Source organism: Salmo salar, chromosome 02 (genome assembly GCF_965601325.2).
Source record: "Salmo salar chromosome 02, fSalSal1, whole genome shotgun sequence".
Lineage (NCBI taxonomy): Eukaryota > Metazoa > Chordata > Actinopteri > Salmoniformes > Salmonidae > Salmo > Salmo salar.
The window spans coordinates 54102223-54126686 of record NC_138292.1 but is presented as its reverse complement, the minus strand read 5'-3'; the positions used below and the strand labels follow the sequence as shown (position 1 = coordinate 54126686).

Genomic DNA, 24464 nt, shown 5'->3' with positions numbered 1-24464 from the left:
TATGAGATGATGAGACAGCCGATAGGGAGGAGGTCAGAGTCCTAGCCGTGTGGTGCCAGGATGACAACCTCTCCCTCAACGTGATCAACTGTGGACTACAGTAAAAAGAGGACCGAGCATGCCCCCATTCTCATCAACGGGGCTGTAGTGGAGCAGGTTGAGTGCTTCAAGTACTTTGGTGTCCACATCACCAACAAACTCATGGTACTCCAGACACACCAAGACAGTCAAGAGGGCACGACAAAGGCCATTCCCCCCCCCTGGAGCGCCAAGTCTAGGTCCAAAAGGCTTCTTAACAGCTTCTACCCCCAAGCCATAAGACTGCTCAACAGCTAATCAAATGGCTACCCAGACTATTTGCATTGTCCCCCCCACCCCCTCTTTTACACTGCTGCTACTCTCTGTTTATTATCTATGCATAGTCACTTTAACTCTACCTACATGTACATATTACCTCAATTATCTCAACTAACCTAACATTGACTCTGTACCGGTACCCCCTGTATATAGCCTCGCTATTGTTATTTTACTGCTGCTCTTTAAATATTTTTTTTTATTTTTTTTGTATGTATTTTTTACATAACACTTAGTTTTCTTAAAACTGCATTGTTGGTTAAGGGCTTGTAAGTAAACCTGTTGTATTTGGCGCATGTAACAAATACAATTTGATTTGATACACACAAACCTGAAAGTAAAATAATGGAATTATTAAGGAATATATAAATATTAGGATGAGCAATGTCAGTGTGGCATAGACTAAAATACAGTATATACGTATGAGATGAGTAAAGCAGTATTTAAACATTATTAAAATGACTAGTGTTCCATTATTAAAGTGGCCAGTGATTTCAAGTCTATGTACAGTACATAGACTTGAAGTCATTTACCAACCCAAATTGACTATATATGTTTTGGGTGTGTGGACTCCGCAGACCAACGGAAAACACAGCCGCATGGGTACTGAAGGATGGATGTTCATTTTGATTGACAGCATCTTTAGCCCGTAAAATAACAGGACAACCCTTGTACAATTTTAGGACAAACCAATCGGATCACTCAAGGGCGTGCACATAGTCCAAATTTTACGCGGCGCCATGGGCCGAAAAACCTAGATGGAATATCCCAGTCTTAACCGGTTTCAACCGGTCTTGGGTTTGAAGCATGAGATGAAGAGCTAGCGTACACGCTCTTACACAGCCCTGCTATCAAATATTATATACGAATAGAACCAATAATAAACTCAAGATTATTTTATTTTGTGATTATGAACCGGAATAACGCAATACGTGTGACTCCGTAAATTGTTAGCTAGACAAGGGAAGCTAAGTCATCATTGGCTTGTGCATTAGCAGGCTAACTTGATAACATTTCTCACCGTCAGCAACGGCTTAATCATTGCTAAGATACTTCTACACTAGTCCGTGGACTTTTATTTGCTATATGGTAAATTGCTAAATGTACATTATCATACTAAAACTTCGCTTCAGTGGCAGGACATACAGCTAACGGCGTGCTATCAGGACATCAATCCTTTGGCTAGCTAGTTCGCCAGGAAGCTAGCTAGCGAATGTCAACCACACTGGAACGTGTGCCATGAGATAGCCTGACATCCAGCCAGACGAGAGTTGAAAAATAAGAGCAAAAGTCAATTTTTTTTTTATTACAACGGAAAGACTAAATCAGGTAAGTTTGGTAGCTAGCTGTTTAGCTCGTTAAATGGGTTGAATTTCTTGAGTTTGGGTAGTGATGTAGCTAACGTTAGCTAATACTAATAGCTTGCTGGCTAACTAGCTTTTTAGCTAGTTGACTGATTTTTATAGCTAAACTAACTTGCTAGCTATAATTGTTATTATAATATAGTAGTCGTAATTTAATCATCTTACAGACTTAACATAACTACATTAGCCAAGACGTTAGTTTATGCGACAAGCTAGCTAGACCTGTGTCAACTTTGAGGTCAGTTAATTTAGACGTAGCTAAGTGGTATACACAATAGAGGTAAAGCTAGCTAACAATAATAAACGCTAAGTTAGCCATAAGTTAAACAGTAACGTCAGCTAGCAAGCTAACGTTATCAACTAGCAATAGCAGCACTCTCGTATCGCTGGATGGAGGGAGGGGTCGCTGTATTGCCGCGTTTAAGTGCTTCTCGGACTGGAAAACTCGGAATGTACGACTGATTAACTGGTTTAAACCTTACACGTGTTTAACTACAACCAGTTTACAAGTCGGACATTTTCGATTCTCCTGGTCCCGACTAGCACTTGAACGCGCCATAAATACCACTTGTGGTCCATGGTGTCGCAATTGCCCAATCTATTCAAGTTTACAGGCTTGCGAGTGATGTCGCAATTTTAGTCACACTCAATATTTCGCCATTGTTGTTACGTGGGTGGGTGTAGCCATAGCTAGTAATATAGGGAGTGAAAATAATATCATTGGTCTTCTGGTTAGGTTTTATTTACAGGTCTGTCTGTAGTTAAGTTCTGCCATTTGTTCTCATGTTCTGCCATTTGTTCTCATGTTTCCCTTCACCCCTCCATTCCTAGAGCTCTATGCCAGCAAACATGACAATGTTGGCGGATCATGCAGCAAGACAGCTGCTAGACTTCAGTCAAAAGCTGGACATAAATCTGCTGGACAATGTAGTCAATTCCATGTACTATGACATTGGATCACAGGTGAGCTGCTCCTTGCCCTTCTGCTGCGCTATCATTTGCTACATACTTCAGTCAGATTGCCATCATTGAGGCTGTTTGCAGTGACTTCAAAATCGGGGGTTTTGTCCAAAAATAGTGATTGGATCAGTTGTAATTGGGTTTGAGTATCAAAGCCAAAGCTGAATTTAAAGTTGCTTTACCCATGTGTGTTCTGGCTCTCGCCCAAACTTTTGGTTTATGGGACCAATCCTACGGTCTAGAATAGCTTTCCATTCTAGAAATCGTCGGGAGTTACTCAGATCCTTAAGTCAGTAGGCGTGGTGTAGGGTTTGGCCGGAGCAAGGAGTTTAGGTAGCCAGACAATTGTACCCCGTTATGACTCAAAATACAAACTTACTTTACTCCCATGTTTGTAAACATAAACAAAGGACGTATAGCCTGAACATGGTTAAAACTGTAACTTTCATATCATGGAAGATCAGTCCTTGCATCCATTGCTCTCTATGAATTTGAGTGTTTACATTTCTCCATCCCTTAGTGGCAGGGTTAATACTTTGTTTCAACTGCGGATTAGACCTTTAACCTCTCTGGGATATGTGGGACGCTAGCGTACTATATGATTTAGGTCAGCGACCTAGTCACAAAAAAAACAGCCATTTTCCAGCCAAAGAGAGGAGTCACAAAAAGCAGAAATAGAGATAAAATGAATCACTAACCTTTGATGATCTTCATCAGATGGCACTAATAGGACTTCATGTTACACAATACATGTATGTTTTGTTCGATAAAGTTCATATTTATATCCAAAAATCTGTTTACATTGGCGCGTTATGTTCAGTAATGTTTTGCCTCAAACATCCAGTGATTTTGCAGGGAGCCACATCAGTGTACAGAAATACTCATCATAAACGTTGATATAAGATACAAGTGTTTTACATAGAATTAAAGATACACTTCTCCTTAATGCAACCGCTGTGTCAGATTTAAAAAAAAGCTTTACGGCACCAAAACAAGCCATACAGATACCCGCCATGTTGGAGTCAACAAAAGTCAGAAATAGCATTATAAATATTCACTTACCTTTGATCTTCATCGGAATGCACTCCCGGGAATCCCTGTTCCACAATAAATGTTTGTTTTGTTTCGATAAAGTCCATATTTATGTCCAAATACCTCCTTTTTGTTCGCGCGTTCAGTTCACTATTCCAAATGCAGTAAGCGCATGCACTGAGTCCAGACGAAAAGTCAAAAAAGTTGAATTACATTTGTAGAAATATGTCAAACGATGTATAGAATCAATCTTTAGGATGTTTTTATCATAAATCTTCAATAATATTCCAACCGGACAATGCCTTTGTCTTTAGAAATGTAAAGGAACTCATGTGACTGAGCTCATGCCATTTTTCCAGACACCTGATTCCAATAGCTCTTATTCTCTCCCCATTCACAGTAGAAGCATGAAACAAGGTTCTAAAGACTGTTGACATCTAGTGGAAGCCTTAGGAAGTGCAATATGACCCCACAGATACAGTATATTGGATAGGCAATCACTTGAAAAACTACAAACCTCAGATTTCCCACTTCCTGGTTGGATTTTTCTCAGGTTTTTGCCTGCCATATGAATTCTGTTATGCTCACAGACATCATTCAAACTGTTTTAAACTTGAGTGTTTTCTATCCAAATCTACTAATAATATGCATATCCTAGATTCTGGGCCTGAGTAGCAGGCAGTTTACTCTGGGCATCTTATTCATCCAAGCTACTCAATACTGCCCCCAGATCCCAAAGAAGTTAAAGCCACACAGATCTCAGAACAGTTTCTCTCTCCTCGTCTTCCACAGCAACGCATGGCACAGGAGGTGCTGACCAACCTCAAGGATCACCCGGACGCATGGACACGAGTCGACACCATCCTGGAGTTTTCTCAGAACATGAAGACTAAAGTATGTGTGTCAGTGATTCATTTCTTGTGATCGGTTTACATCCTCTAACCAGGCCGAATATATAAGTCAACATTGAAAAGCATATCATTACAGCCAGGCATTGGCAGTCCAGTTGGATCCATAGATGTGTAGATTTTGTTTATTACATTTGTTAGCTTTTGATGTATTTTATCCAATATATATCAAACATGCAAGATCTGTCTTATTAGTGGAAATGAGATGAAGTTGTGAGTGATATGCCTTTCCTGATAGTCTAAGCCTCTCCCTCTCCATTCCAGTACTATGCACTGCAAATTCTGGAGACTGTGATCAAAACACGCTGGAAGATTCTTCCAAGAAATCAATGTGAAGGTAACACCCGCTGCATTGGTTGTTTGGAATAACACAACTATATTAGGGCCAAGCGTGAGATACGAACCTTGGGAATGAACAGTGACATTAAGATAAGGGAATAACGTGGCTAGACTACATAGCTAATGTTCCGTGTTATGCAGACAAACATTTTTATCTTTGACTATGTTGAGTCAAACATTTCTGCATGTTTTCAGGAATAAAGAAGTACGTCGTTGGTCTGATTATCAAGACCTCATCTGATGCCGCAAATGTCGAGGTAAAGAGTGGTTCCGGTGTTTGACTCTGTTTGTCGCTGCAATGTTTTCCATGTTGAAATTCTGTGCTCGTTCCCAAATTTCATATGCGTTTTTAATCTGTGTTTCAGAAAGATGGAGTGTACATCGCAAAACTCAACATGATCCTTGTACAGGTAAAAAAAATAAAATACAATTTTGTAAGAAACACGTCTGTCCTGTCATTACAAATTGTTAAAACTGAAACAATCAAATGCAATGTGTCTCCTCTGCTTGTGTAGATCCTGAAGCAGGAGTGGCCCAAGCACTGGCCCACCTTCATCAGTGACATCGTGGGTGCCAGCCGTACCAGCGAGAGCCTGTGTCAGAACAACATGATCATCCTCAAGCTGCTCAGTGAGGAGGTCTTTGACTTCTCCAGCGGGCAGATGACCCAGGTCAAGGCCAAACACCTGAAAGACAGGTACATAACATCTCCTATCCAGCTACTTAATAACTTTAAAGTTTGTCATATGCGCAGGATACAATGTAGTCTACACAGTACAATTGAATGCTTATTTATACAATAAATGCTTTGGCTGCTTGGAGATGTATTGTATATTGCAAAGAGTCTGTTTCCCTGAGTATTAGTGGTTGGTATCATTACCAGTCCTTCATGGCAACTGAATTGTACATTTTTTTATCATCACATTATTTGAAAGCATGGGTAGATAAGATGGAATTGTACACTGACATGCTATTTAGTAATGATTTTCTTTTTCTTTCAGTATGTGCAATGAATTCTCGCAAATATTTCAGCTCTGCCAGTTTGTCATGGTAAGCAATGGCTCAGGGATTCTAAACTGTCTTGATATGAAATTGACATGTTGAATACCCAACGCAAGTTAAATGCAAACATTTTCTGCAGGAAAACTCCCAGAATGCCCCTCTGGTCCAAGCCACACTCGAGACTCTCCTGCGTTTCCTGAACTGGATCCCCCTGGGGTACATATTTGAGACCAAATTGATCAGCACTCTGGTGTACAAGGTAACTCAACTCCTGATGACTCACTTGCACCTGTCCCCATAATGAAAATGAGATGACTAAGTATCGACTTATTACTACTTCTCGGTTCCATTGAAACATCTCCCTAGGCAATGTAGTGGTGTTTTTGATGTGATTAAGCAATACCAGCTTGTGGAAACTTGAAACAGCAGTTGAACTATAGGCATCCTCTCACAAAGGCGCTCTTGCATTGGTTTTGCTTGCAAGTGCGTAAGAACCGGAGGAACAATATTGTGAACGTTTGAGACATTTGCACCTTGTTGCTTCGGCAACTTGGTCTGCTGCAAACATCCGTACACTTGTACCCGTATACGGGCTGAAAATGGCAGATTTGGCCGCTAATAAGTGCCTAAATTGGAACGTAGTGGCTGTACAGTAACATGCTGTACATGAGGTCAGAGCTCTGTAGTGGCTGAGCAGGACTGTATTTTGAGAGATGAGACATGAGGATTATAATAAGTACCGCTTTGATGTCATACAAGCAAGCCAAACACTCGTCCAAATGTGACCTTCACATATCCAAATCATAAAACTCATGTCATATACAGTGTCAAAGTTTATGATCACTGTTTGTTGTAAAGTTACAATGTGATATGGCATCATACCCTGGGTTGTTCTGAACTGAATGAGCCTATGTTTGTTAATTGTGAAGAAAATTTGCAGCATCACCTGAATGCAGTCATGACTCCTTTCTATGTGCACCAAGTTTCTCAATTGCCGTTTGAACACTGTAATATCATATTTTATAACGGCTGGTCATGTTGGCAATAGAATAAGCTTTCAAATCATGCCCACTTGACCCAGATTGCTATTTTTAATGGGGTGTTATTGGATTGCGTAAACCACAATAGTAATTGTGCGATGGCGGGGATGTGTTCAGGACTAAACTACAAGTGTGCTTGCTCTAGATCCTCAACAGCACAGATAGGAGAGCAAAAAAAAAGAAGCTTATAGTTGAAGACTCTTCTTTGAGAGGTGTGTGGCCACTTGGAGACACCAGTTAGTCCTCTCACTTAAATCCTTGTCATTTTCTTTGTCTTATGTTGCACCTACCCCACATTCTTCAGGAATATTCTTATGTTACTGAATGTATCCAGAGTATTTTCAGATTTCGTTATCAGCAAATGCATCAAAGTACAGAATGTAAAATGCACATAAAATCAAGTGTAATGTTTGGATTCAATCTTGTCAGGTGAACTGTTGTGGACTGAACTTCAGTCCAAAACTTTTTCTTATTGGACAAGCTCAAGTAGTCCCTCCTTGTTTCAGTTTTCTCCTGATTGGTGCCTAGTGAATACGACCCTGTTGACTAACCTCTTCTTCCTCTCGTCCGTTCCCAGTTCTTGAACGTGCCCATGTTCCGCAACGTGACGCTGAAGTGTCTGACGGAGACCGCCGGTGTGAGTGTCAACCAGTATGAGGAGCAGTTTGTCAACCTCTTCACCCTCACCATGGGTCAGCTCAAACAGGTACACACCATGTCAACTCAAACTGGTACGCATAGCTCCATCTGCTGGCCAGTTAAGCCTACTGTCAAAACTGTATTGTAGCAGTGGTACCCAAATGATGGAGCAGGACAAACCGATGGGTTACATATATTCTTTTAAACAGGATACTGCAGACCCTATGTGCCTCCTCTGTGTTTCAACAACGATCATATTGCAGGCATCATAACAACTATTAAGAAGTTAGCATACATTTGTACCTTTTTTTGTGTGAATTAACACTAATTGACGCATCAAATAATCAGTATTTTTCTCTTATCTCTCTTTGCGTGTTAGATGCTCCCCCTGAACACTAACATCCGCCTTGCATATTCCAACGGCAAGGACGACGAGCAGAACTTCATCCAGAACCTCAGCCTGTTCCTCTGCACCTTCCTGAAAGAGCATGGACAGCTCATCGAGAAGAGGCCCAACCTTAGGGAGACACTCGTGGAGGTAACGTTAACTCCGTGAATACTGGACAATAACAGCAGAGATACTGTTCCTACAATGTTTTTGGGGGAGAATGCATGGATCAATCGCTTTCATTCATAAAAGTCACGTATTAACAGTTCACATACCCCCTTGTTCTTCCCCAACCTGTACTGCAGCCAGAACAATTTTACCTTTGACCTCAAATACTAAACTCAGCAAAAAATAAATTCCTCTCACTGTCAACTATTTTCAGCAAACTTAACATGTGTAAATATTTATATGAACATAAGATTCAACAATTGAGACAAACTGAACAAGTTCCACAGACATGTGACAAACGTAAATTGAATAATGTGTCCCTGAACAAAGGGTGGGTCAAAATCAAAAGTAACATTCAGTATCTGGTGTGGCCACCAGCTGCATTAAGTACTGCAGTGCATCTCCTCCTCATGGACTGCACCAGATTTGCCAGTTCTTGCTGTGAGATGTTACCCCACTCTTCCACCAAGGCACCTGCAAGTTCCCGGACATTTCTGGGGGGAATGGCCCTCACCTTCCGATCCAACAGGTCCCAGACGTGCTCAATGGGATTGAGATCTGGGCTCTTCGCTGGCCATGGCAGAACACTGACATTCCTGTTTTGCAGGAAATCACGCACAGAACGAGCAGTATGGCTAGTGGCATGTCATGCTGGAGGGTCATGTCAGGATGAGCCTGCAGGAAGGGTACCACATGAGGGAGGAGGATGTCTTTCCTCTAACGCACAGCATTGAGATTGCCTGCAATGACGACAAGCTCAGTCCGATGATGCTGTGACACACCGCCCAGACCATGAACGACCCTCCACCTCCAAATCGATCCCGCTCCAGAGTACAGGCCTCAGTGTAACGCTCATTCCTTCGACGATAAACGCGAATCCGACCATCACCCCTGGTGAGACAAAACCGCGACTCATCAGTGAAGAGCACTTTTTGCCAGTTCTGTCTGGTCTAGTGACGGTGGGTTTGTGCCCATAGGAGAGGTTGTTGTCGGTGATGTCTGATGAGGACCTGCCTTACAATAGGCCTACAAGCCCTCAGTCCAGCCTCTCAGCCTATTGCGGACAGTCCGAGCACTTATGGAGGGATTGTGCGTTCCTGGTGTGCGTTCCTGGTGTAACTCGGGCTGTTGTTGTTGCCATCCTGTACTTGTCCCGCAGGTGTGATGTTCGGATGTACCAATCCTGTGCAGGTGTTGTTACACGTGGTCTGCAACTGCGAGGACGATCAGCTGTCCGTCCTGTCTCCCTGTAGCGCGATCTTAGGTGTCTTGCAGTGCGGACATTGCAATTTATTGCCCTGGCCACATCTGCAGTCCTCATGCCTCCTTGCAGCATGCCTAAGGCACGTTCACGCAGATGAGCAGGGACCCTGGGCATCTTTCTTTTGGGGTTTTTCAGACAGTAGAAAGGCCTCTTTAGTGTCCTAAGTTTCCATAACTGTGACCTTAATTGCCTACCGTCTGTAAGCTGTTAGTGTCTTAACGACTGTTCCACAGGTGCATGTTCATTAATTGTTTGTGGTTAGTTGAACAAGCATGGGAAAGTTATTTGGATTTTTACGAATTATCTTTGAAAGACAGGGTCCTGAAAAAGGGACGTTTATTTTTTGCTGAGTTTGTTATCTGCGTTTAATTTTTTAAATTCTGTTTTTGTTCAGTTTGTGTTTTCATCCTCAAGTCACACACCATTGAAATGGAGCTAACCCCCCCAATCCTCAACATTCTCCTTACCTTCTGTTGTTCTAATCACCCCCTCTCCCCTCCAGGCTCTGCACTACATGCTGCTGGTGTCTGAGGTGGAGGAGACAGAGATCTTTAAGATCTGTCTGGAGTACTGGAACCACCTGGCGGCCGAGCTCTACAGGGAGAGCCCCTTCTCCACCTCCACCTCCCCCCTGCTCTCTGGGAGCCAGCACTTTGACGTGCCGCCACGCCGGCACCTCTACCTGCCCGTGCTCTCCAAGGTGAGGAGTAACACACAGAGACCGATGGACGGGTACACACACACTCTTGACCTTCCCCCAAACCAATGTCCTTCAGGGTCGTGTCATAGGGCACAGCGTAGCAAAGCAATCTACAAAATAAATAAAAAATGTGAGACAATCGAACAAGGTTCCCACCACTTCAAACTGTTTTCCCCCTACTGAACACAACCTTGCTGTTCTACTGTGTCCCTGCCTCATCATGGTGTCTCTGTTAGGATTGCTTTATTTAGATTGTCCATTAATAGTCACTGGCATGTTGTCTGCCCGGTGACACAGGTGCGTACGCTGATGGTGAGCCGAATGGCCAAGCCAGAGGAAGTGCTGGTGGTGGAGAATGACCAGGGAGAGGTGGTCCGAGAGTTCATGAAGGACACAGACTCAATCAACCTCTATAAGAACATGAGAGAGACACTGGGTGAGTGCCTGGCCCAGGACAGTCTGATATTTCCACACACACATACACGTCCTCTCTCTCTAGTCTGTAATGTCAGTTAATCCTCAATCTTTTCCTTTGTCAAAGGAACTTTCCACAACTGATCGCTCTGTCAGTGACGCACATTTCTCCCACACACTTTTGTTCGTTGTCTATAACGTAGGGCACTATTCACATACTCCCTCTCTTCCCCCACCCCCCCAGTTTACCTGACCCATTTGGACTACGCGGACACGGAGCGCATCATGACGGAGAAGCTGCACAACCAGGTCAATGGGACAGAGTGGTCGTGGAGGAACCTGAACACGCTATGCTGGGCCATCGGCTCCATCAGCGGGGCCATGCACGAGGAGGACGAGAAGAGGTTCCTGGTCACCGTCATCAAGGTCTGTAGTAGTCTGTGTAACGGACACAGCGTGCACTCGCAACCACGCACATACACGCGTCGCACCTTCACAGGTAGCTACAGTCTTTAAAGGGGAAAAATACACACATACAGTAGTTGCTGGTCTTAGTCATCAATTCCGTGCTCTGTTAGACCAGAAATGTTACCCTTACTGTTCAGAAATTGAATGGCCTGCCCCTTGAGGTGTTGCAGTCTGACTGTGCGTGTTGAGCCTGTGTCATGAGGGGCGGAGAGTAACAGGGCTATGTCTACGCCGAGGACTCAGAACAGTGGGTGCTTGGAGTGATTGATTGAAGCGACATTTGGCAAAAAAAAAGAATTAAATTACACTTATGGAGAAATTACACGTCCAAGTCACCTGACAAGACTTAAAATGTAATTGTCCCCAACTCTGCTGCTGTAGAGTGTCTGTCTAAATTCCAACAGAACAAAGTGTATAAATCAATATCAAATATTTCAATGCCCTTGGACACGGGAAAAATGTTATTGACCGACTTTTGTTTTCTCATGTCTCCAGGACCTGCTGGGCCTCTGTGAACAGAAGAGGGGGAAGGACAACAAGGCCATCATCGCCTCAAACATCATGTACATCGTGGGCCAGTACCCACGCTTCCTCCGAGCCCACTGGAAGTTCCTCAAGACTGTTGTTAACAAGCTCTTTGAGTTCATGCACGGTAAGCAACTTTGTTCAGGCCACCACTTGCATATCTCAAAAAGATACAGGATACTGTTTTCAGTGTTGTTTGAAAATGTATTTCCTTAGTGTGATTTTGCATCCATGCAAAATACTAGGACTCTGTTCATTTGGCACAAGACAGAAGAAAACCAAGTGAAACAGGGAGGGACTACCTGGACTAGTCCAATAAGAAAACACTCATTTGCGGTTTACAAGTCAAAGCTTTAAAAAAAAGTTCCGCTACGGTATGTCCAAATGAACACGCCCCAACAGTGTTTGTCTTTTATTGAACATTTTATTTGAATGCAATTGTTCCCGGCAGAGACTCACGATGGTGTGCAGGACATGGCGTGCGACACCTTCATCAAGATCGCCCAGAAGTGCCGGCGCCACTTTGTCCAGGTGCAGGTGGGCGAGGTGATGCCCTTCATCGACGAGATCCTCAACAACATCAACACCATCATCTGTGATCTCCAGCCCCAACAGGTACACAGATACACCAAGATTAGCCGTAACACAGTTGAGCTACAGGCCCCTGAAAACAACCAAAACGAAGAGTAAAATACAGTAGTAGTTGAAAAACATTTTCAAATAGCAACACTGGTTTTGAGTTTTCTATTGGCCAAGTTCAGGGAGCAACCTGTTTCCAGTTGTCACAGCCATGTGAAATGGCTGGAGTTGGCTATGAAGCAGCAGATGTTCATATGACCATAATCAACCTCGTATCTCTTCCCCCCAGGTGCACACGTTCTACGAGGCGGTGGGCTACATGATCGGGGCCCAGACGGACCAGGCCGTGCAAGAGCACCTCATCGAGAAGTACATGCTGCTACCCAACCAGGTGTGGGACAGCATCATCCAACAGGCCACCAAGGTAAGTCACACTCCACTAAGGGATTGTGTTTTGGTTACTTTTGTTTCAAAGCATTTTAAATTGTATGGATGCAACACAATCGATCAATCAAATGTATTTATAAATCCCTTCTTACATCACTGGTGTCAAAGTGCTGTACAGAAACCCAGCCTAAAATCCCAAACAGCAAGCAATGCAGGTGTAGAAGCACGGTGGCTAGGAAAAACTCCCTAGAAAGGCCAGAACCTAGGAAGAAACCTAGAGAGGAATGGCTATGAGGGGTGGCCAGTCCTCTTCTGGCTGTGCCGGGTGGAGATTATAACAGAACATGGCCAAGATGTTCAGATGTTCATAGATGACAAGCAGGATCTAATAATAATAATAATAATCACAGTGGTTGTCGAGGGTGCAACAGGTCAGCACCTCAGGAGTAAATGTCAATTGGCTTTTCATAGTCGATCATTCAGAGTATCTCTACCGCTCCTGCTGTCTCTAGAGAGTTGAAAACAGCAGGTCTGGGACAGGTAGCATGTCCGGTGAACAGATCAGGGTTCCATAGCCGCAGGCAGAACAGTTGAAACTGGAGCAGCAGCACGACCAGGTGGACTGGGGACAGCAAGGAGTCATCAGGCCAGGTAGTCCTGAGGCATGGTCCTAGGGCTCAGGTCCTCCGAAAGAAAGATAATTAGAGAGAGCATACTTAAATTCACAACAGGACACCGGATAGACAGGAGAAATACTCCAGATATAACAGACTGACTAGCCCTCCGACACACAAACTATTGCAGCATAAATACTGGAGGCTGAAGCAGTAGGGGTTGGGAGACACTTGCCCCGTCCGACGATACCCCTGGACAGGGCCAAACAGGCAGGATATAACCCCACCCACTTTGCCAAAGCACAGCCCCCACATCACTAGAGGGATATCTTCATCCACTAACTTACCATCCTGAGACAAGGCTGAGTATAGCCCACGAAGATCTCCCCCACAACCCAAACAACACGAGGGTGTCACCCACCTTGTACCGCTGTTGCATGGAGAAATGAAGAGGAACACCCACCTTGTACCGCTGTGCCATGGAGAAATGAAGAGGAACACCCACCTTGTACCGCTGTGCCATGGAGAAATGAAGAGGAACACCGTGTTAGATGCCCTTGTAGTTTTATCAGCAACAAATGCTTTTTCTCCCATTTGTTGTAAATAGCAACTCGCAAAGCCTCATCTTTTTACACTTCAGTAAAAAGCTATCCAGAGCGACTTACAATATGTTGTCCGAAGATGCGGTGAAAGCATTTTAACTGACTTGTTGACTCTCTCTCCCCCAGAATGTGGACATCCTGAAGGATGCGGAGACGGTGCGTCAGCTGGGCAGCATCCTGAAGACCAACGTGCGTGCCTGCAAGGCCGTGGGACACCCCTTCGTGGTGCAGCTGGGACGCATCTACCTGGACATGCTCAATGTCTACAAGTGTCTGAGTGAGAACATCTCCTCTGCCATCCAGACCAACGGTGAGACGTGTGTGCCTAGTCGTCTGTCTCTGGTCTATCTGATATGTGTGCCCGAGGTGCTTGTTTGTCTTGGTGTGTGTGGGTCTGTCACTCTTGTATGCCTGAGGCACTTGCTAGTCAAAGTGTGTGTGTGCTTAACTGTCTGCGGCATCAGTCACAGAACTATAAGCCCAGTCAAACGGTGCGTTCAAGACAACTGGGAACTCTGAAAAAATACGATGTCAAATCATGCCGTCAGTGATATTCAGGTCGGAAAGTCGGGGCTGGGTGACCATTCACACCAATTTCTCAGTCGGAGCTAGTTTTTTTCCTTTTTTTTCTCCTTCGGATTTCCCAGTTGTCTTGAACGCGGCATAATAACGTTTCTTTAGCGTCACTGAGCTCTCCAATTCTACCTCCATGCTACCCCACTAAACCCTATGCTAGCTAACTAACGCTCTATTGTCCTGCTAGGAGAGATGGTGACCAAGCAGCCCCTGATCCGGAGCATGAGGACGGTGAAGAGAGAAACGCTCAAGCTGATCTCCGGTTGGGTCAGCCGCTCCAACGACCCACAAATGGCGAGTCTGTCCTGTCTTAATCAAATCTAGAGTCACAGCCTGTAGGGAATGCTGTAGACCAGTGGTTCTCCAATAGATCCTCTTAGAAGGCTGTAATTGTAGATAAGAATTTGTTCTTAACTGACGTTCCTTGTTAAATAAACAGAAAATCTAAATCTAATGGTGGGATCAGAGCGGGCGTCTCTCAGACCATAGATGGCCTGTCTAAACCACACCATAGAGAAACGGGAGGCAGAAAGACAACCAGAAAGATCCAACTCGCTGTCTGGACTAGCTTGCACTCCACACAGCCCCAACCTTATCCAGAGGCATCATGGCCATTGAAACAATTTCATCCACTTACACGTTGAAAAGGCAGAGAATAGCTCACATCACAGACAAAGATATAGCATTTGCCTGTCAGTTCCTCTAAAATAACTGGTGCCAATGAACTGAATTACCACTATCCCCCAGTGGAGCCCCAAGCCCTCAGTTATCTGACCGTTTGCTTTGTTAGATTGAATGTCCCTTTATTAACTGGTCACGTTCTACCACGTTCCGTGGTTCTTCAGGTGGGGGAGAACTTTGTCCCGCCCCTGCTGGAGGCGGTACTCATCGACTACCAGCGCAACGTCCCCGCCGCCAGAGAGCCTGAGGTGCTCAGCACCATGGCGACCATCGTCAATAAGCTGGGTGGACACATCACCGGGGAGATCCCGAAGATCTTCGACGCAGTTTTTGAGTGCACTTTGAACATGATCAATAAAGTATGTTTCACAGATGTTTCCTCTACTATACTATTATAGCACTATACTAAAAATGCTGTAATCTATTAATTAGTTCATATTCTTAGCTGGCCTGAGTGGCCCTTATAGACTGCACATGATGTCGAAGGAACATTAACAGAAAGACACGTGTTAGTGTGCAGCCGTGTCAAATTCGGTGCTTCCTCCACAATGGACCGCACTGGCCAAAATGGCTGCCACAGTGAACCTGTAGTTCATGGGCCCCACATCCCTTTTGCGTGGGTGTTGGGGATGAATTTGTACTACAGACAATTGGTCAAGTCTTTACAATGCATGGTTGTGCAGGATTGTTGAACACAGGATACTTTTTGTATATGTGAACAAAGACTGTATATGACTGAGATAATCCAAGCAGTCTATTCCTTATAGAAAGTAATTCCACTGACATTGTCCAACTTTAATTGTCCCCTTTTTCTTCCTCTCCAGGACTTTGAGGAGTACCCAGAGCATAGGACCCATTTCTTCTACCTCCTCCAAGCGGTGAACTCGCAGTGCTTCCCGGCCTTCCTTTCCATTCCCCCGGCCCAGTTCAAACTGGTTCTGGACTCCATTATCTGGGCTTTCAAACACACCATGAGGAATGTTGCAGACACTGGTAGGACCCTCCATATGCTTTGGCCTTACCTACCTGTTCATACATACTATGACTTTCACGAGATTGGATCTGTGTTGATGAATGAGGTTGTCAAACTCCTCTGAGGTGAAATGTAGTTTACTTAACTCTATATTTCAAATACACTGCTCAAAAAAATAAAGGGAACACTTAAACAACACAATGTAACTCAAAGTCAATCACACTTCTGTGAAATCAAACTGTCCACTTAGGAAGCAACACTGATTGACATTAAATTTCACATGCTGTTGTGCAAATGGAATAGACAACAGGTGGAAAGCAATTAGCAAGACACCCCCAATAAAGGAGTGGTTCTGCAGGTGGTGGCCACAGACCACTTCTCAGTTCCTATGCTTCCTGGCTGATGTTTTGGTCACTTTTGAATGCTGGCGGTGCTTTCACTCTAGTGGTAGCATGAGACGGAGTCTACAACCCACACAAGTGGCTCAGGTAGTGCAGCTCATCCAGGATGGCACGTCAATGCGAGCTGTGGCAAGAAGGTTTGCTGTGTCTGTCAGCGTAGTGTCCAGAGCATGGAGGCGCTACCAGGAGACAGGCCGGTACATCAGGAGACGTGGAGGAGGCCGTAGGAGGGCAACAACCCAGCAGCAGGACCACTACCTTCGCCTTTGTGCAAGGAGGAGGACTGCCAGAGCCCTGCAAAATGACCTCCAGCAGGCCACAAATGTGCATGTGTCTGCTCAAACGGTCAGAAACAGACTCCATGAGGGTGGTATGAGGGCCCGACGTCCACAGGTGGGGGTTGTGCTTACAGCCCAACACCGTGCAGGACGTTTGGCATTTGCCAGAGAACACCAAGATTGGCAAATTTGCCACTGGCTCCCTGTGCTCTTCACAGATGAAAGCAGGTTCACACTGAGCACATGTGACAGACGTGACAGAGTCTGGAGACGCCGTGGAGAACGTTGTGCTGCCTGCAACATCCTCCAGCATGACCGGTTTGGCGGTGGGTCAGTCATGGTGTGGGGTGGCATTTCTTTGGGGGGCCGCACAGCCCTCCATGTGCTCGCCAGAGGTAGCCTGACTGCCATTAGGTGCCGAGATGAGATCCTCAGACCCCTTGTGAGACCATATGCTGGTGCGGTTGGCCCTGGGTTTCTCCTAATGCAAGACAATGCTAGACCTCATGTGGCTGGAGTGTGTCAGCAGTTCCTGCAAGAAGAAGGCATTGGTGCTATGGACTGGCCCGCCCGTTCCCCAGACCTGAATCCAATTGAGCACATCTGGGACATCATGTCTCGCTCCATCCACCAACGCCACGTTGCACCACAGACTGTCCAGGAGTTGGCGGATGCTTTAGTCCAGGTCTGGGAGGAGATCCCTCAGGAGACCATCCGCCACCTCATCAGGAGCATGCCCAGGCGTTGTAGGGAAGTCATACAGGCACGTGGAGGCCACACACACTACTGAGCCTCATTTTGACTTGTTTTAAGGACATTACATCAAAGTTGGATCAGCCTGTAGTGTGGTTTTCCACTTTAATTTTGAGTGTGACTCCAAATCCAGACCTCCATGGGTTGATGAATTGGATTTCCATTGATTATTTTAGTGCGATTTTGTTGTAAGCACATTCGACTATGTAAAGAAAAAAGTATTTAATAAGATTATTTCATTCATTCAGATCTAGGATGTGTTATTTTTAGTGTTCCCTTTATTTTTTTTGAACAGTGTATTATGGGTGTTTACATTTACATTTAAGTCATTTAGCAGACGCTCTTATCCAGAGCGACTTACAAATTGGTGCATTCACCTTATAATATCCAGTGGAACAACCACTTTACAATAGTGCATCTAAATCTTTTAAGGGGGGGTTAGAAGGATTACTTTATCCTATCCCAGGTATTCCTTAAAGAGGTGGGGTTTCAGGTGTCTCCGGAAGGTGGTGATTGGCTCCGCTGTCCTGGCGTCGTGAGGGAGCTTGTTCCACCATTGGGGTGCCAGAGCAGCGAACAGTTTTGACTGGGCTGAGCGGGAACTGTGCTTCCTCAGAGGTAGGGAGGCGAGCAGGCCAGAGGTGGATGAACACAGTGCCCTTGTTTGGGTGTAGGGCCTGATCAGAGCCTGAAGGTACGGAGGTGCCGTTCGCCTCACAGCTCCGTAGGCAAGCACCATGGTCTTGTAGCGGATGCGAGCTTCGACTGGAAGCCAGTGGAGAGAGCGGAGGAGCGGGGTGACGTGAGAGAACTTGGGAAGGTTGAACACCAGACGGGCTGCGGCGTTCTGGATGAGTTGTAGGGGTTTAATGCACAGGCAGGGAGCCCAGCCAACAATGAGTTGCAGTAATCCAGACAGGAGATGACAAGTGCCTGGATTAGGACCTGCGCCGCTTCCTGTGTGAGGCAGGGTCGTACTCTGCGAATGTTGTAGAGCATGAACCTACAGGATCGGGTCACCGCCTTGATGTCAGTGGAGAACGACAGGGTGTTGTCCAGGGTCACGCCAAGGCTCTTAGCACTCTGGGAGGAGGACACAAGGGAGTTGTCAACCGTGATGGCGAGATCATGGAACGGGCAGTCCTTCCCCGGGAGGAAGAGCAGCTCCGTCTTGCCGAGGTTCAGCTTGTGGTGATCCGTCATCCACACTGATACGTCTGCCAGACATGCAGAGATGCGATTCGCCACCTGGTTGTCAGAAGGGGGAAAGGAGAAGATTAATTGTGTGTCATCTGCATAGCAATGATATGAGAGACCATGTGAGGATATGACAGAGCCAAGTGACTTGGTGTATAGCGAGAATAGGAGTGGGCCTAGAACAGAGCCCTGGGGGACACCAGTGGTGAGAGCACGTGGTGCGGAGACAGATTCTCGCCACGCCACCTGGTAGGAGCGACCTGTCAGGTAGGACGCAATCCAAGCGTGGGCCGCGCCGGAGATGCCCAGCTCGGAGAGGGTGGAGAGGAGGATCTGATGGTTCACGGTATCAAAGGCAGCAGATAGGTCTAGAAGGATGAGAGCAGAGGAGAGAGAGTTAGCTTTAGCAGTGCGGAGAGCCTCCGTGACACAGAGAAGAGCAGTCTCAGTTGAATGCCCAGTCTTGAAACCTGACTGATTAGGATCAAGAAGGTCATTCTGAGAGAGATAGCAAGAGAGCTGGCCAAGGACGGCACGTTCAAGAGTTTTGGAGAGAAAGAAAGAAGGGATACTGGTCTGTAGTTGTTGACATCGGAGGGATCGAGTGTAGGTTTTTTCAGAAGGGGTGCAACTCTCGCTCTCTTGAAGACGGAAGGGACGTAGCCAGCGGTCAAGGATGAGTTGATGAGCGAGGTGAGGTAGGGGAGAAGGTCTCCGGAAATGGTCTGGAGAAGAGAGGAGGGGATAGGGTCAAGTGGGCAGGTTGTTGGGCGGCCGGCCGTCACAAGACGCGAGATTTCATCTGGAGAGAGAGGGGAGAAAGAGGTCAAAGCACAGGGTAGGGCAGTGTGAGCAGGACCAGCGGTGTCGTTTGACTTAGCAAACGAGGATCGGATGTCGTCAACCTTCTTTTCAAAATGGTTGACGAAGTTATCCGCAGAGAGGGGGGATTCAGGAGGGAGGAGAAGGTAGCCAGGAGCTTCCTAGGGTTAGAGGCAGATGCTTGGAGTTTAGAGTGGTATAAAGTGGCTTTAGCAGCAGAGACAGAAGAGGAAAATGTAGAGAGGAGGGAGTGAAAGGATGCCAGGTCCGCAGGGAGGCGAGTTTTCCTCCATTTCCGCTCGGCTGCCCGGAGCCCTGTTCTGTGAGCTCGCAGTGAGTCGTCGAGCCACGGAGCAGGAGGGGAGGACCGAGCCGGCCTGGAGGATAGGGGACAGAGGAAATCAAAGGATGCAGAGAGGGAGGAGATGAGGGTTGAGGAGGCAGAATCAGGAGATGGGTTGGAGAAGGTTTGAGCAGAGGGAAGAGATGATAGGGTGGAAGAGGAGAGTAGCGGGAGAGAGAGAGCGAAGGTTGGGACGGCGCAATACCATCCGAGTAGGGGCAGAGTGAGAAGTGTTGGATGAGAGCGAGAGGGAAAAGGATACAAGGTAGTGGTCGGAGACTTGGAGGGGAGTTGCAATGAGATTAGTGGAAGAACAGCATCTAGTAAAGATGAGGTCAAGCGTATTGCCTGCCTTGTGAGTAGGGGGGGAAGGTGAGAGGGTGAGGTCAAAAGAGGAGAGGAGTGGAAAGAAGGAGGCAGAGAGGAATGAGTCAAAGGTAGACGTGGGGAGGTTAAAGTCACCCAGAACTGTGAGAGGTGAGCCATCCTCAGGAAAGGAACTTATCAAGGCGTCAAGCTCATTGATGAACTCTCCAAGGGAACCTGGAGGGCGATAAATGATAAGGATGTTAAGCTTGAAAGGGCTGGTAACTGTGACAGCATGGAATTCAAATGAGGAGATAGACAGATGGGTCAGGGGAGAAAGAGAGAATGTCCACTTGGGAGAGATGAGGATTCCAGTGCCACCACCCTGCTGGCTCGATGCTCTAGGGGTATGCGAGAACACGTAGTCAGACGAGGAGAGAGCAGTAGGAGTAGCAGTGTTATCTGTGGTAATCCATGTTTCCGTCAGCGCCAGGAAGTCGAGGGACTGGAGGGTAGCATAGGCTGAGATGAACTCAGCCTTGTTGGCCGCAGACCGGCAGTTCCAGAGGCTGCCGGAGACCTGGAACTCCACGTGGGTCGTGCGCGCTGGGACCACCAGGTTAGAGTGGCAACGGCCACGCCGGGGTGGAGCGTTTGTATGGCCTGTGCAGAGGGGAGAGAACAGGGATAGACAGACACATAGTAGACAAGCTACAGAAGAGGCTACGCTAATGCAAAGGAGATTGGAATGACAAGTGGACTACACGTCTCGAATGTTCAGAAAGTTAAGCTTACGTTGCAAAAATCTTATTGACTAATTGATACAGTACTGCTGGCTGGTGGAGTAGGCTAGCTAGCAGTGGCTGCGTTGTTGACTTTGAACGTGTAGCTGGCTAGGTAACCTCGATAGTTTCAGTACTACACCTTGTCATGATACAAAGCAACTTTGTAGCTAGCTAGCTAACATAACACTAATCAAGACGTTCCTTGTAATGTAATTAGTTTCTACAATGCTGCTCGTCGGTAATAGTTGGCTGGGTTAGGAAAAATGGCGTCATGGGGGACGGAAATAGCTGGCTAGCTAACCTCGATGGCTGGCTAGCTAACCTCGGTAATTACTAGACTACACAATTATCAAGCTATGACAAAGACAACTAAGTAGCTAGCTAGCTAACACTGCAGTAGTCAAATCGTTCCGTTGTAAAGTATTAGTATCTACAGCGCTGCTAGTCGGTAACGGTTGGCTAGCAAGCAGTGGGTTAATGATGACTAGGTGTGTTGACTAAGTCTGGCGCCGCGTCGCGGCTGGCTAGCTCACCTCGATAATTACTCAAACTACACAATTATCTTAGATACAGAGACAGCAAAGACAACTATGTAGCTGGCTAACTAACACTAACACCACACTAATCAAGTCGTTACGTTGTAATGTAATAGTTTCTACAGTGCTGCTAGTCGGTAGAAGTTGGCTAGCTAGCAGTGATGACTAGCTAGCTAGCTAGCAGCTAGCAGTGTTGACTACGTTAGGAGGACGAAGATAGCTAGCCTCGATAATTACTCAATTACTCTAAACTACACAATTATCTTTGATACAAAGACGGCTATGTAGCTAGCTAAGAAGAATTGCTCAGATCAAACAAATCAAGTCGTTGTAATGTAGTGAAGTGTAATATTACCTGTGGAGCGAAGCGTAGTGCGACTGCTCGCTCCAAACCGGATGTGACAATGTTGTTTCAGACACGGATGAACTGTAATGCTGGACTAAGGCTTTTTTGGGCTTAATCTGAGTCTGAGAAAATAGTCCTTTCGGTACATTGTGGAATATGCCCTGCTTATTATTGTCATCAAGCCACTCATCCCGCATCCTCTCTTTCTCCGTCTGTCTCGTCATGTCCCCCAGGTCTGCAGATTCTTTACACCCTGCTGCAGAACGTGGCCCAGGAGGAGGCTGCCGCACAGAGCTTCTACCAGACCTATTTCTGTGACATCCTCCAGCACATCTTCTCTGTCGTCACAGATACCTCGCACACAGCAGGTGAGGGGGTGGTGGGATCGTTGGCTGACGGTTAAATATCACCGGAAACATCTATGGTGCTGTAATAAGTGTTGGGTACAGGCGAGGAATCCGAGTCCTTGTTACCCACTAGATGGGTAGATGGTTTGATTCCTGGTGGGGATATTTCACTTTGATGTCACATCGCAGCAGAGTCAAACACAGACATGGCAGATGGACATGACAATGTGCTTAAGTGCCATTGGTGAGTGCCAGACAAGCGTGGGTATAATTGATGTTATGCTTGACTTTCTGCAGGGCTAACCATGCACGCGTCCATCCTGGCGTACATGTTCAACCTGGTGGAGGAGGGTAAAATCAGCGCCTCCCTCAACCCAGCCAGCCAGAACAACCAGGGCTACGTTCAGGAGTACGTGGCCAACCTGCTCAAGACAGCCTTCCCCCATTTACAAGAGTAAGTGTGTCTGTCAGCCTGCCTATCTGCATTATTCTTAGCTGCCCTGAGGGTCCTGTCAAGTAAATTTAAAATGAATCATTTTGTTGTGCTCCACTCTGAGCACAAAGATTGGGATGTGTTTAGTTTTCAGCCTTGTCAAATTCGCTGCTTCCTCTACAATGGACCGCACTGGCCCAAATGGCTGCCACAGTGAACCTGTAGTTCAGACAATAACTAGTTGATCTAAAGTGATCTACTAACTGTAGGTAGTTGGTATGTAGGCAAGTGATTGTGTTGTGATCCTGACTCTCCTGTCCATTCCAGTGCCCAGGTGAAGGTGTTTGTAACAGGTCTGTTCAGCTTGAACCAGGACATCCCCGCTTTCAAGGAGCACCTGAGGGACTTCCTGGTGCAAATCAAGGTGAGTCACTCTGGTTTTGTAGCCACACACACACACGGGTGCAAACGCTTAGTAACTCTCTGACCCTCGCGTGTCTATCAGTCTGAGGTGTCAAACCACTGGAGCATGGTAGACAAAGTGATATTTGTCCCTCACACTCAACTGTCTCTCTTTACTCCCTGTCCAGGAGTTTGCTGGCGAGGACACCACAGACCTGTTCCTGGAGGAGCGGGAGATGTCGCTGCGGCAGGCCCAGGAGGAGAAACACAAGCTGCAGATGTCCGTCCCCGGCATCCTCAACCCCCATGAGCTCCCCGAGGAGATGTGCGACTGAGCGCCGCCACATAGGAACGAACACAACAGTAAACATGTACAGTTTTTGAAAAAAAGAAAGCCAAGAGAAGCTGGGAGCTCCTCTTGTCAAGTGTGTGTGTGTGTGTGTGTGAGTGAGAGAGAGATTGAGGTGCTTTGTCGACCAAATCAATGCCAATATGTAAATGAGAATTGTGCCTATGATTCAGGCACTCACATTTTTTTGCATACAGACGCATTTTATACAGAGTCATTTGTGTAATAATACGGTATTGCTCCTTTTCCCTCGCTAATTCAAGCTTTATATTTTTGGTCATCCTCTGTTTAGTCGTGCATGAAGTTGACAGAAATAATTATTTTTAACCCTCTTTCTTTCCCTACACTCCCCCCACCAACACTCCTTCTATTTGTTTATATGTAAGATATGTTAAAAGCACACGTAAAAAGGCTACTTTAAAAAGCGCTGTAGTGTCAGGAAGTGCTCCAATAGAAAGAACTGTGTGTTTTTTTGGAGGAGCCTGCAGATGAATGTGACGGTAAATGACGCTGCTTCCTTTGTTTCTGTTTTGGCAGCAGTTTTTATGTGGCGAGTCAGGATTTGTTTGCACCAAAAACTGACTGCTCTGACATTTGGACAAGAATGTTAGATCAAAGGAAGGTTATGTGCATATCATCCTGTTTGTAAAGCTGTCTTAGTACTATGGGAACATAAAGTTGGTTATTTTTACAAAACTGTGTATGTCCTATTTTGTGTGTGTTTCCTTCCATCATTGAAGGTTATTAAATCCAATATCTGAATTAGGATTTGAAACCATTAATCACTCACCGATAAGTCTGCATTTTGAGAGTAAGAAGGTTGAACTTTAAGGTCAAATTACTTAAGTAAATACTTTGGAGTAACAAATAAAAAAACGATGTCATGGCATAATACTTCTCTGACAAATTCCCCAAATGAATAAAATGTCTGTAAGGTGAGCTGTCTGCTGGTGCCAATGAGGGCCATCTATTAACCTGAGCCGCAGTTCACCGGTCTATGGCCCGTGATGTGAAAGGGCAGAAGCTGTGAGGGAGGAGCACCCTCTCAAATTGAACCGTAATCTGCTAAACTCTGTCGTCAACAAGGCAGCATTGTGACTCGTCCTGAAACAAACATCTTTTCCATCAAATATATGTTTAAAATTTCAAGAGTTCTCAATGGGAAAGCAGAATCTTAGTCATTACTGAA

The 24464-nt window shown here is 45.9% G+C and overlaps 1 protein-coding gene, 2 non-coding genes and 1 pseudogene across 3 annotated transcripts; all 4 read left to right on the top strand.

The window, feature by feature from the left end:
• The first annotated feature begins 1120 nt into the window (after positions 1-1120).
• Positions 1121-23971, top strand: LOC106585804 (exportin-1). Its single transcript, XM_014172449.3, has 25 exons — positions 1121-1683; positions 2550-2681; positions 4503-4604; positions 4883-4955; positions 5153-5214; positions 5323-5367; positions 5473-5654; positions 5959-6007; positions 6099-6218; positions 7577-7705; positions 8018-8176; positions 9961-10158; positions 10456-10594; positions 10817-10998; positions 11536-11692; positions 12017-12180; positions 12434-12568; positions 13874-14057; positions 14511-14617; positions 15169-15363; positions 15829-15997; positions 21978-22112; positions 22389-22545; positions 22852-22948; positions 23115-23971. Exons 2-25 carry the CDS (start codon positions 2556-2558, stop codon positions 23259-23261), a joined length of 3213 nt encoding a protein of 1070 aa, XP_014027924.1. The 5' UTR covers positions 1121-1683; positions 2550-2555; the 3' UTR covers positions 23262-23971.
• LOC123739816 (small nucleolar RNA SNORA17) lies at positions 11189-11321 on the top strand. The gene has a single exon (XR_006767935.2). It is a non-coding gene; the product is annotated as a small nucleolar RNA SNORA17 (small nucleolar RNA).
• LOC123739706 (small nucleolar RNA SNORA5) lies at positions 15520-15656 on the top strand. Its single transcript, XR_006767871.1, has one exon. It is a non-coding gene; the product is annotated as a small nucleolar RNA SNORA5 (small nucleolar RNA).
• LOC123739728 (uncharacterized) lies at positions 22674-22792 on the top strand (annotated as a pseudogene).
• Positions 23972-24464: the final 493 nt, after the last annotated feature.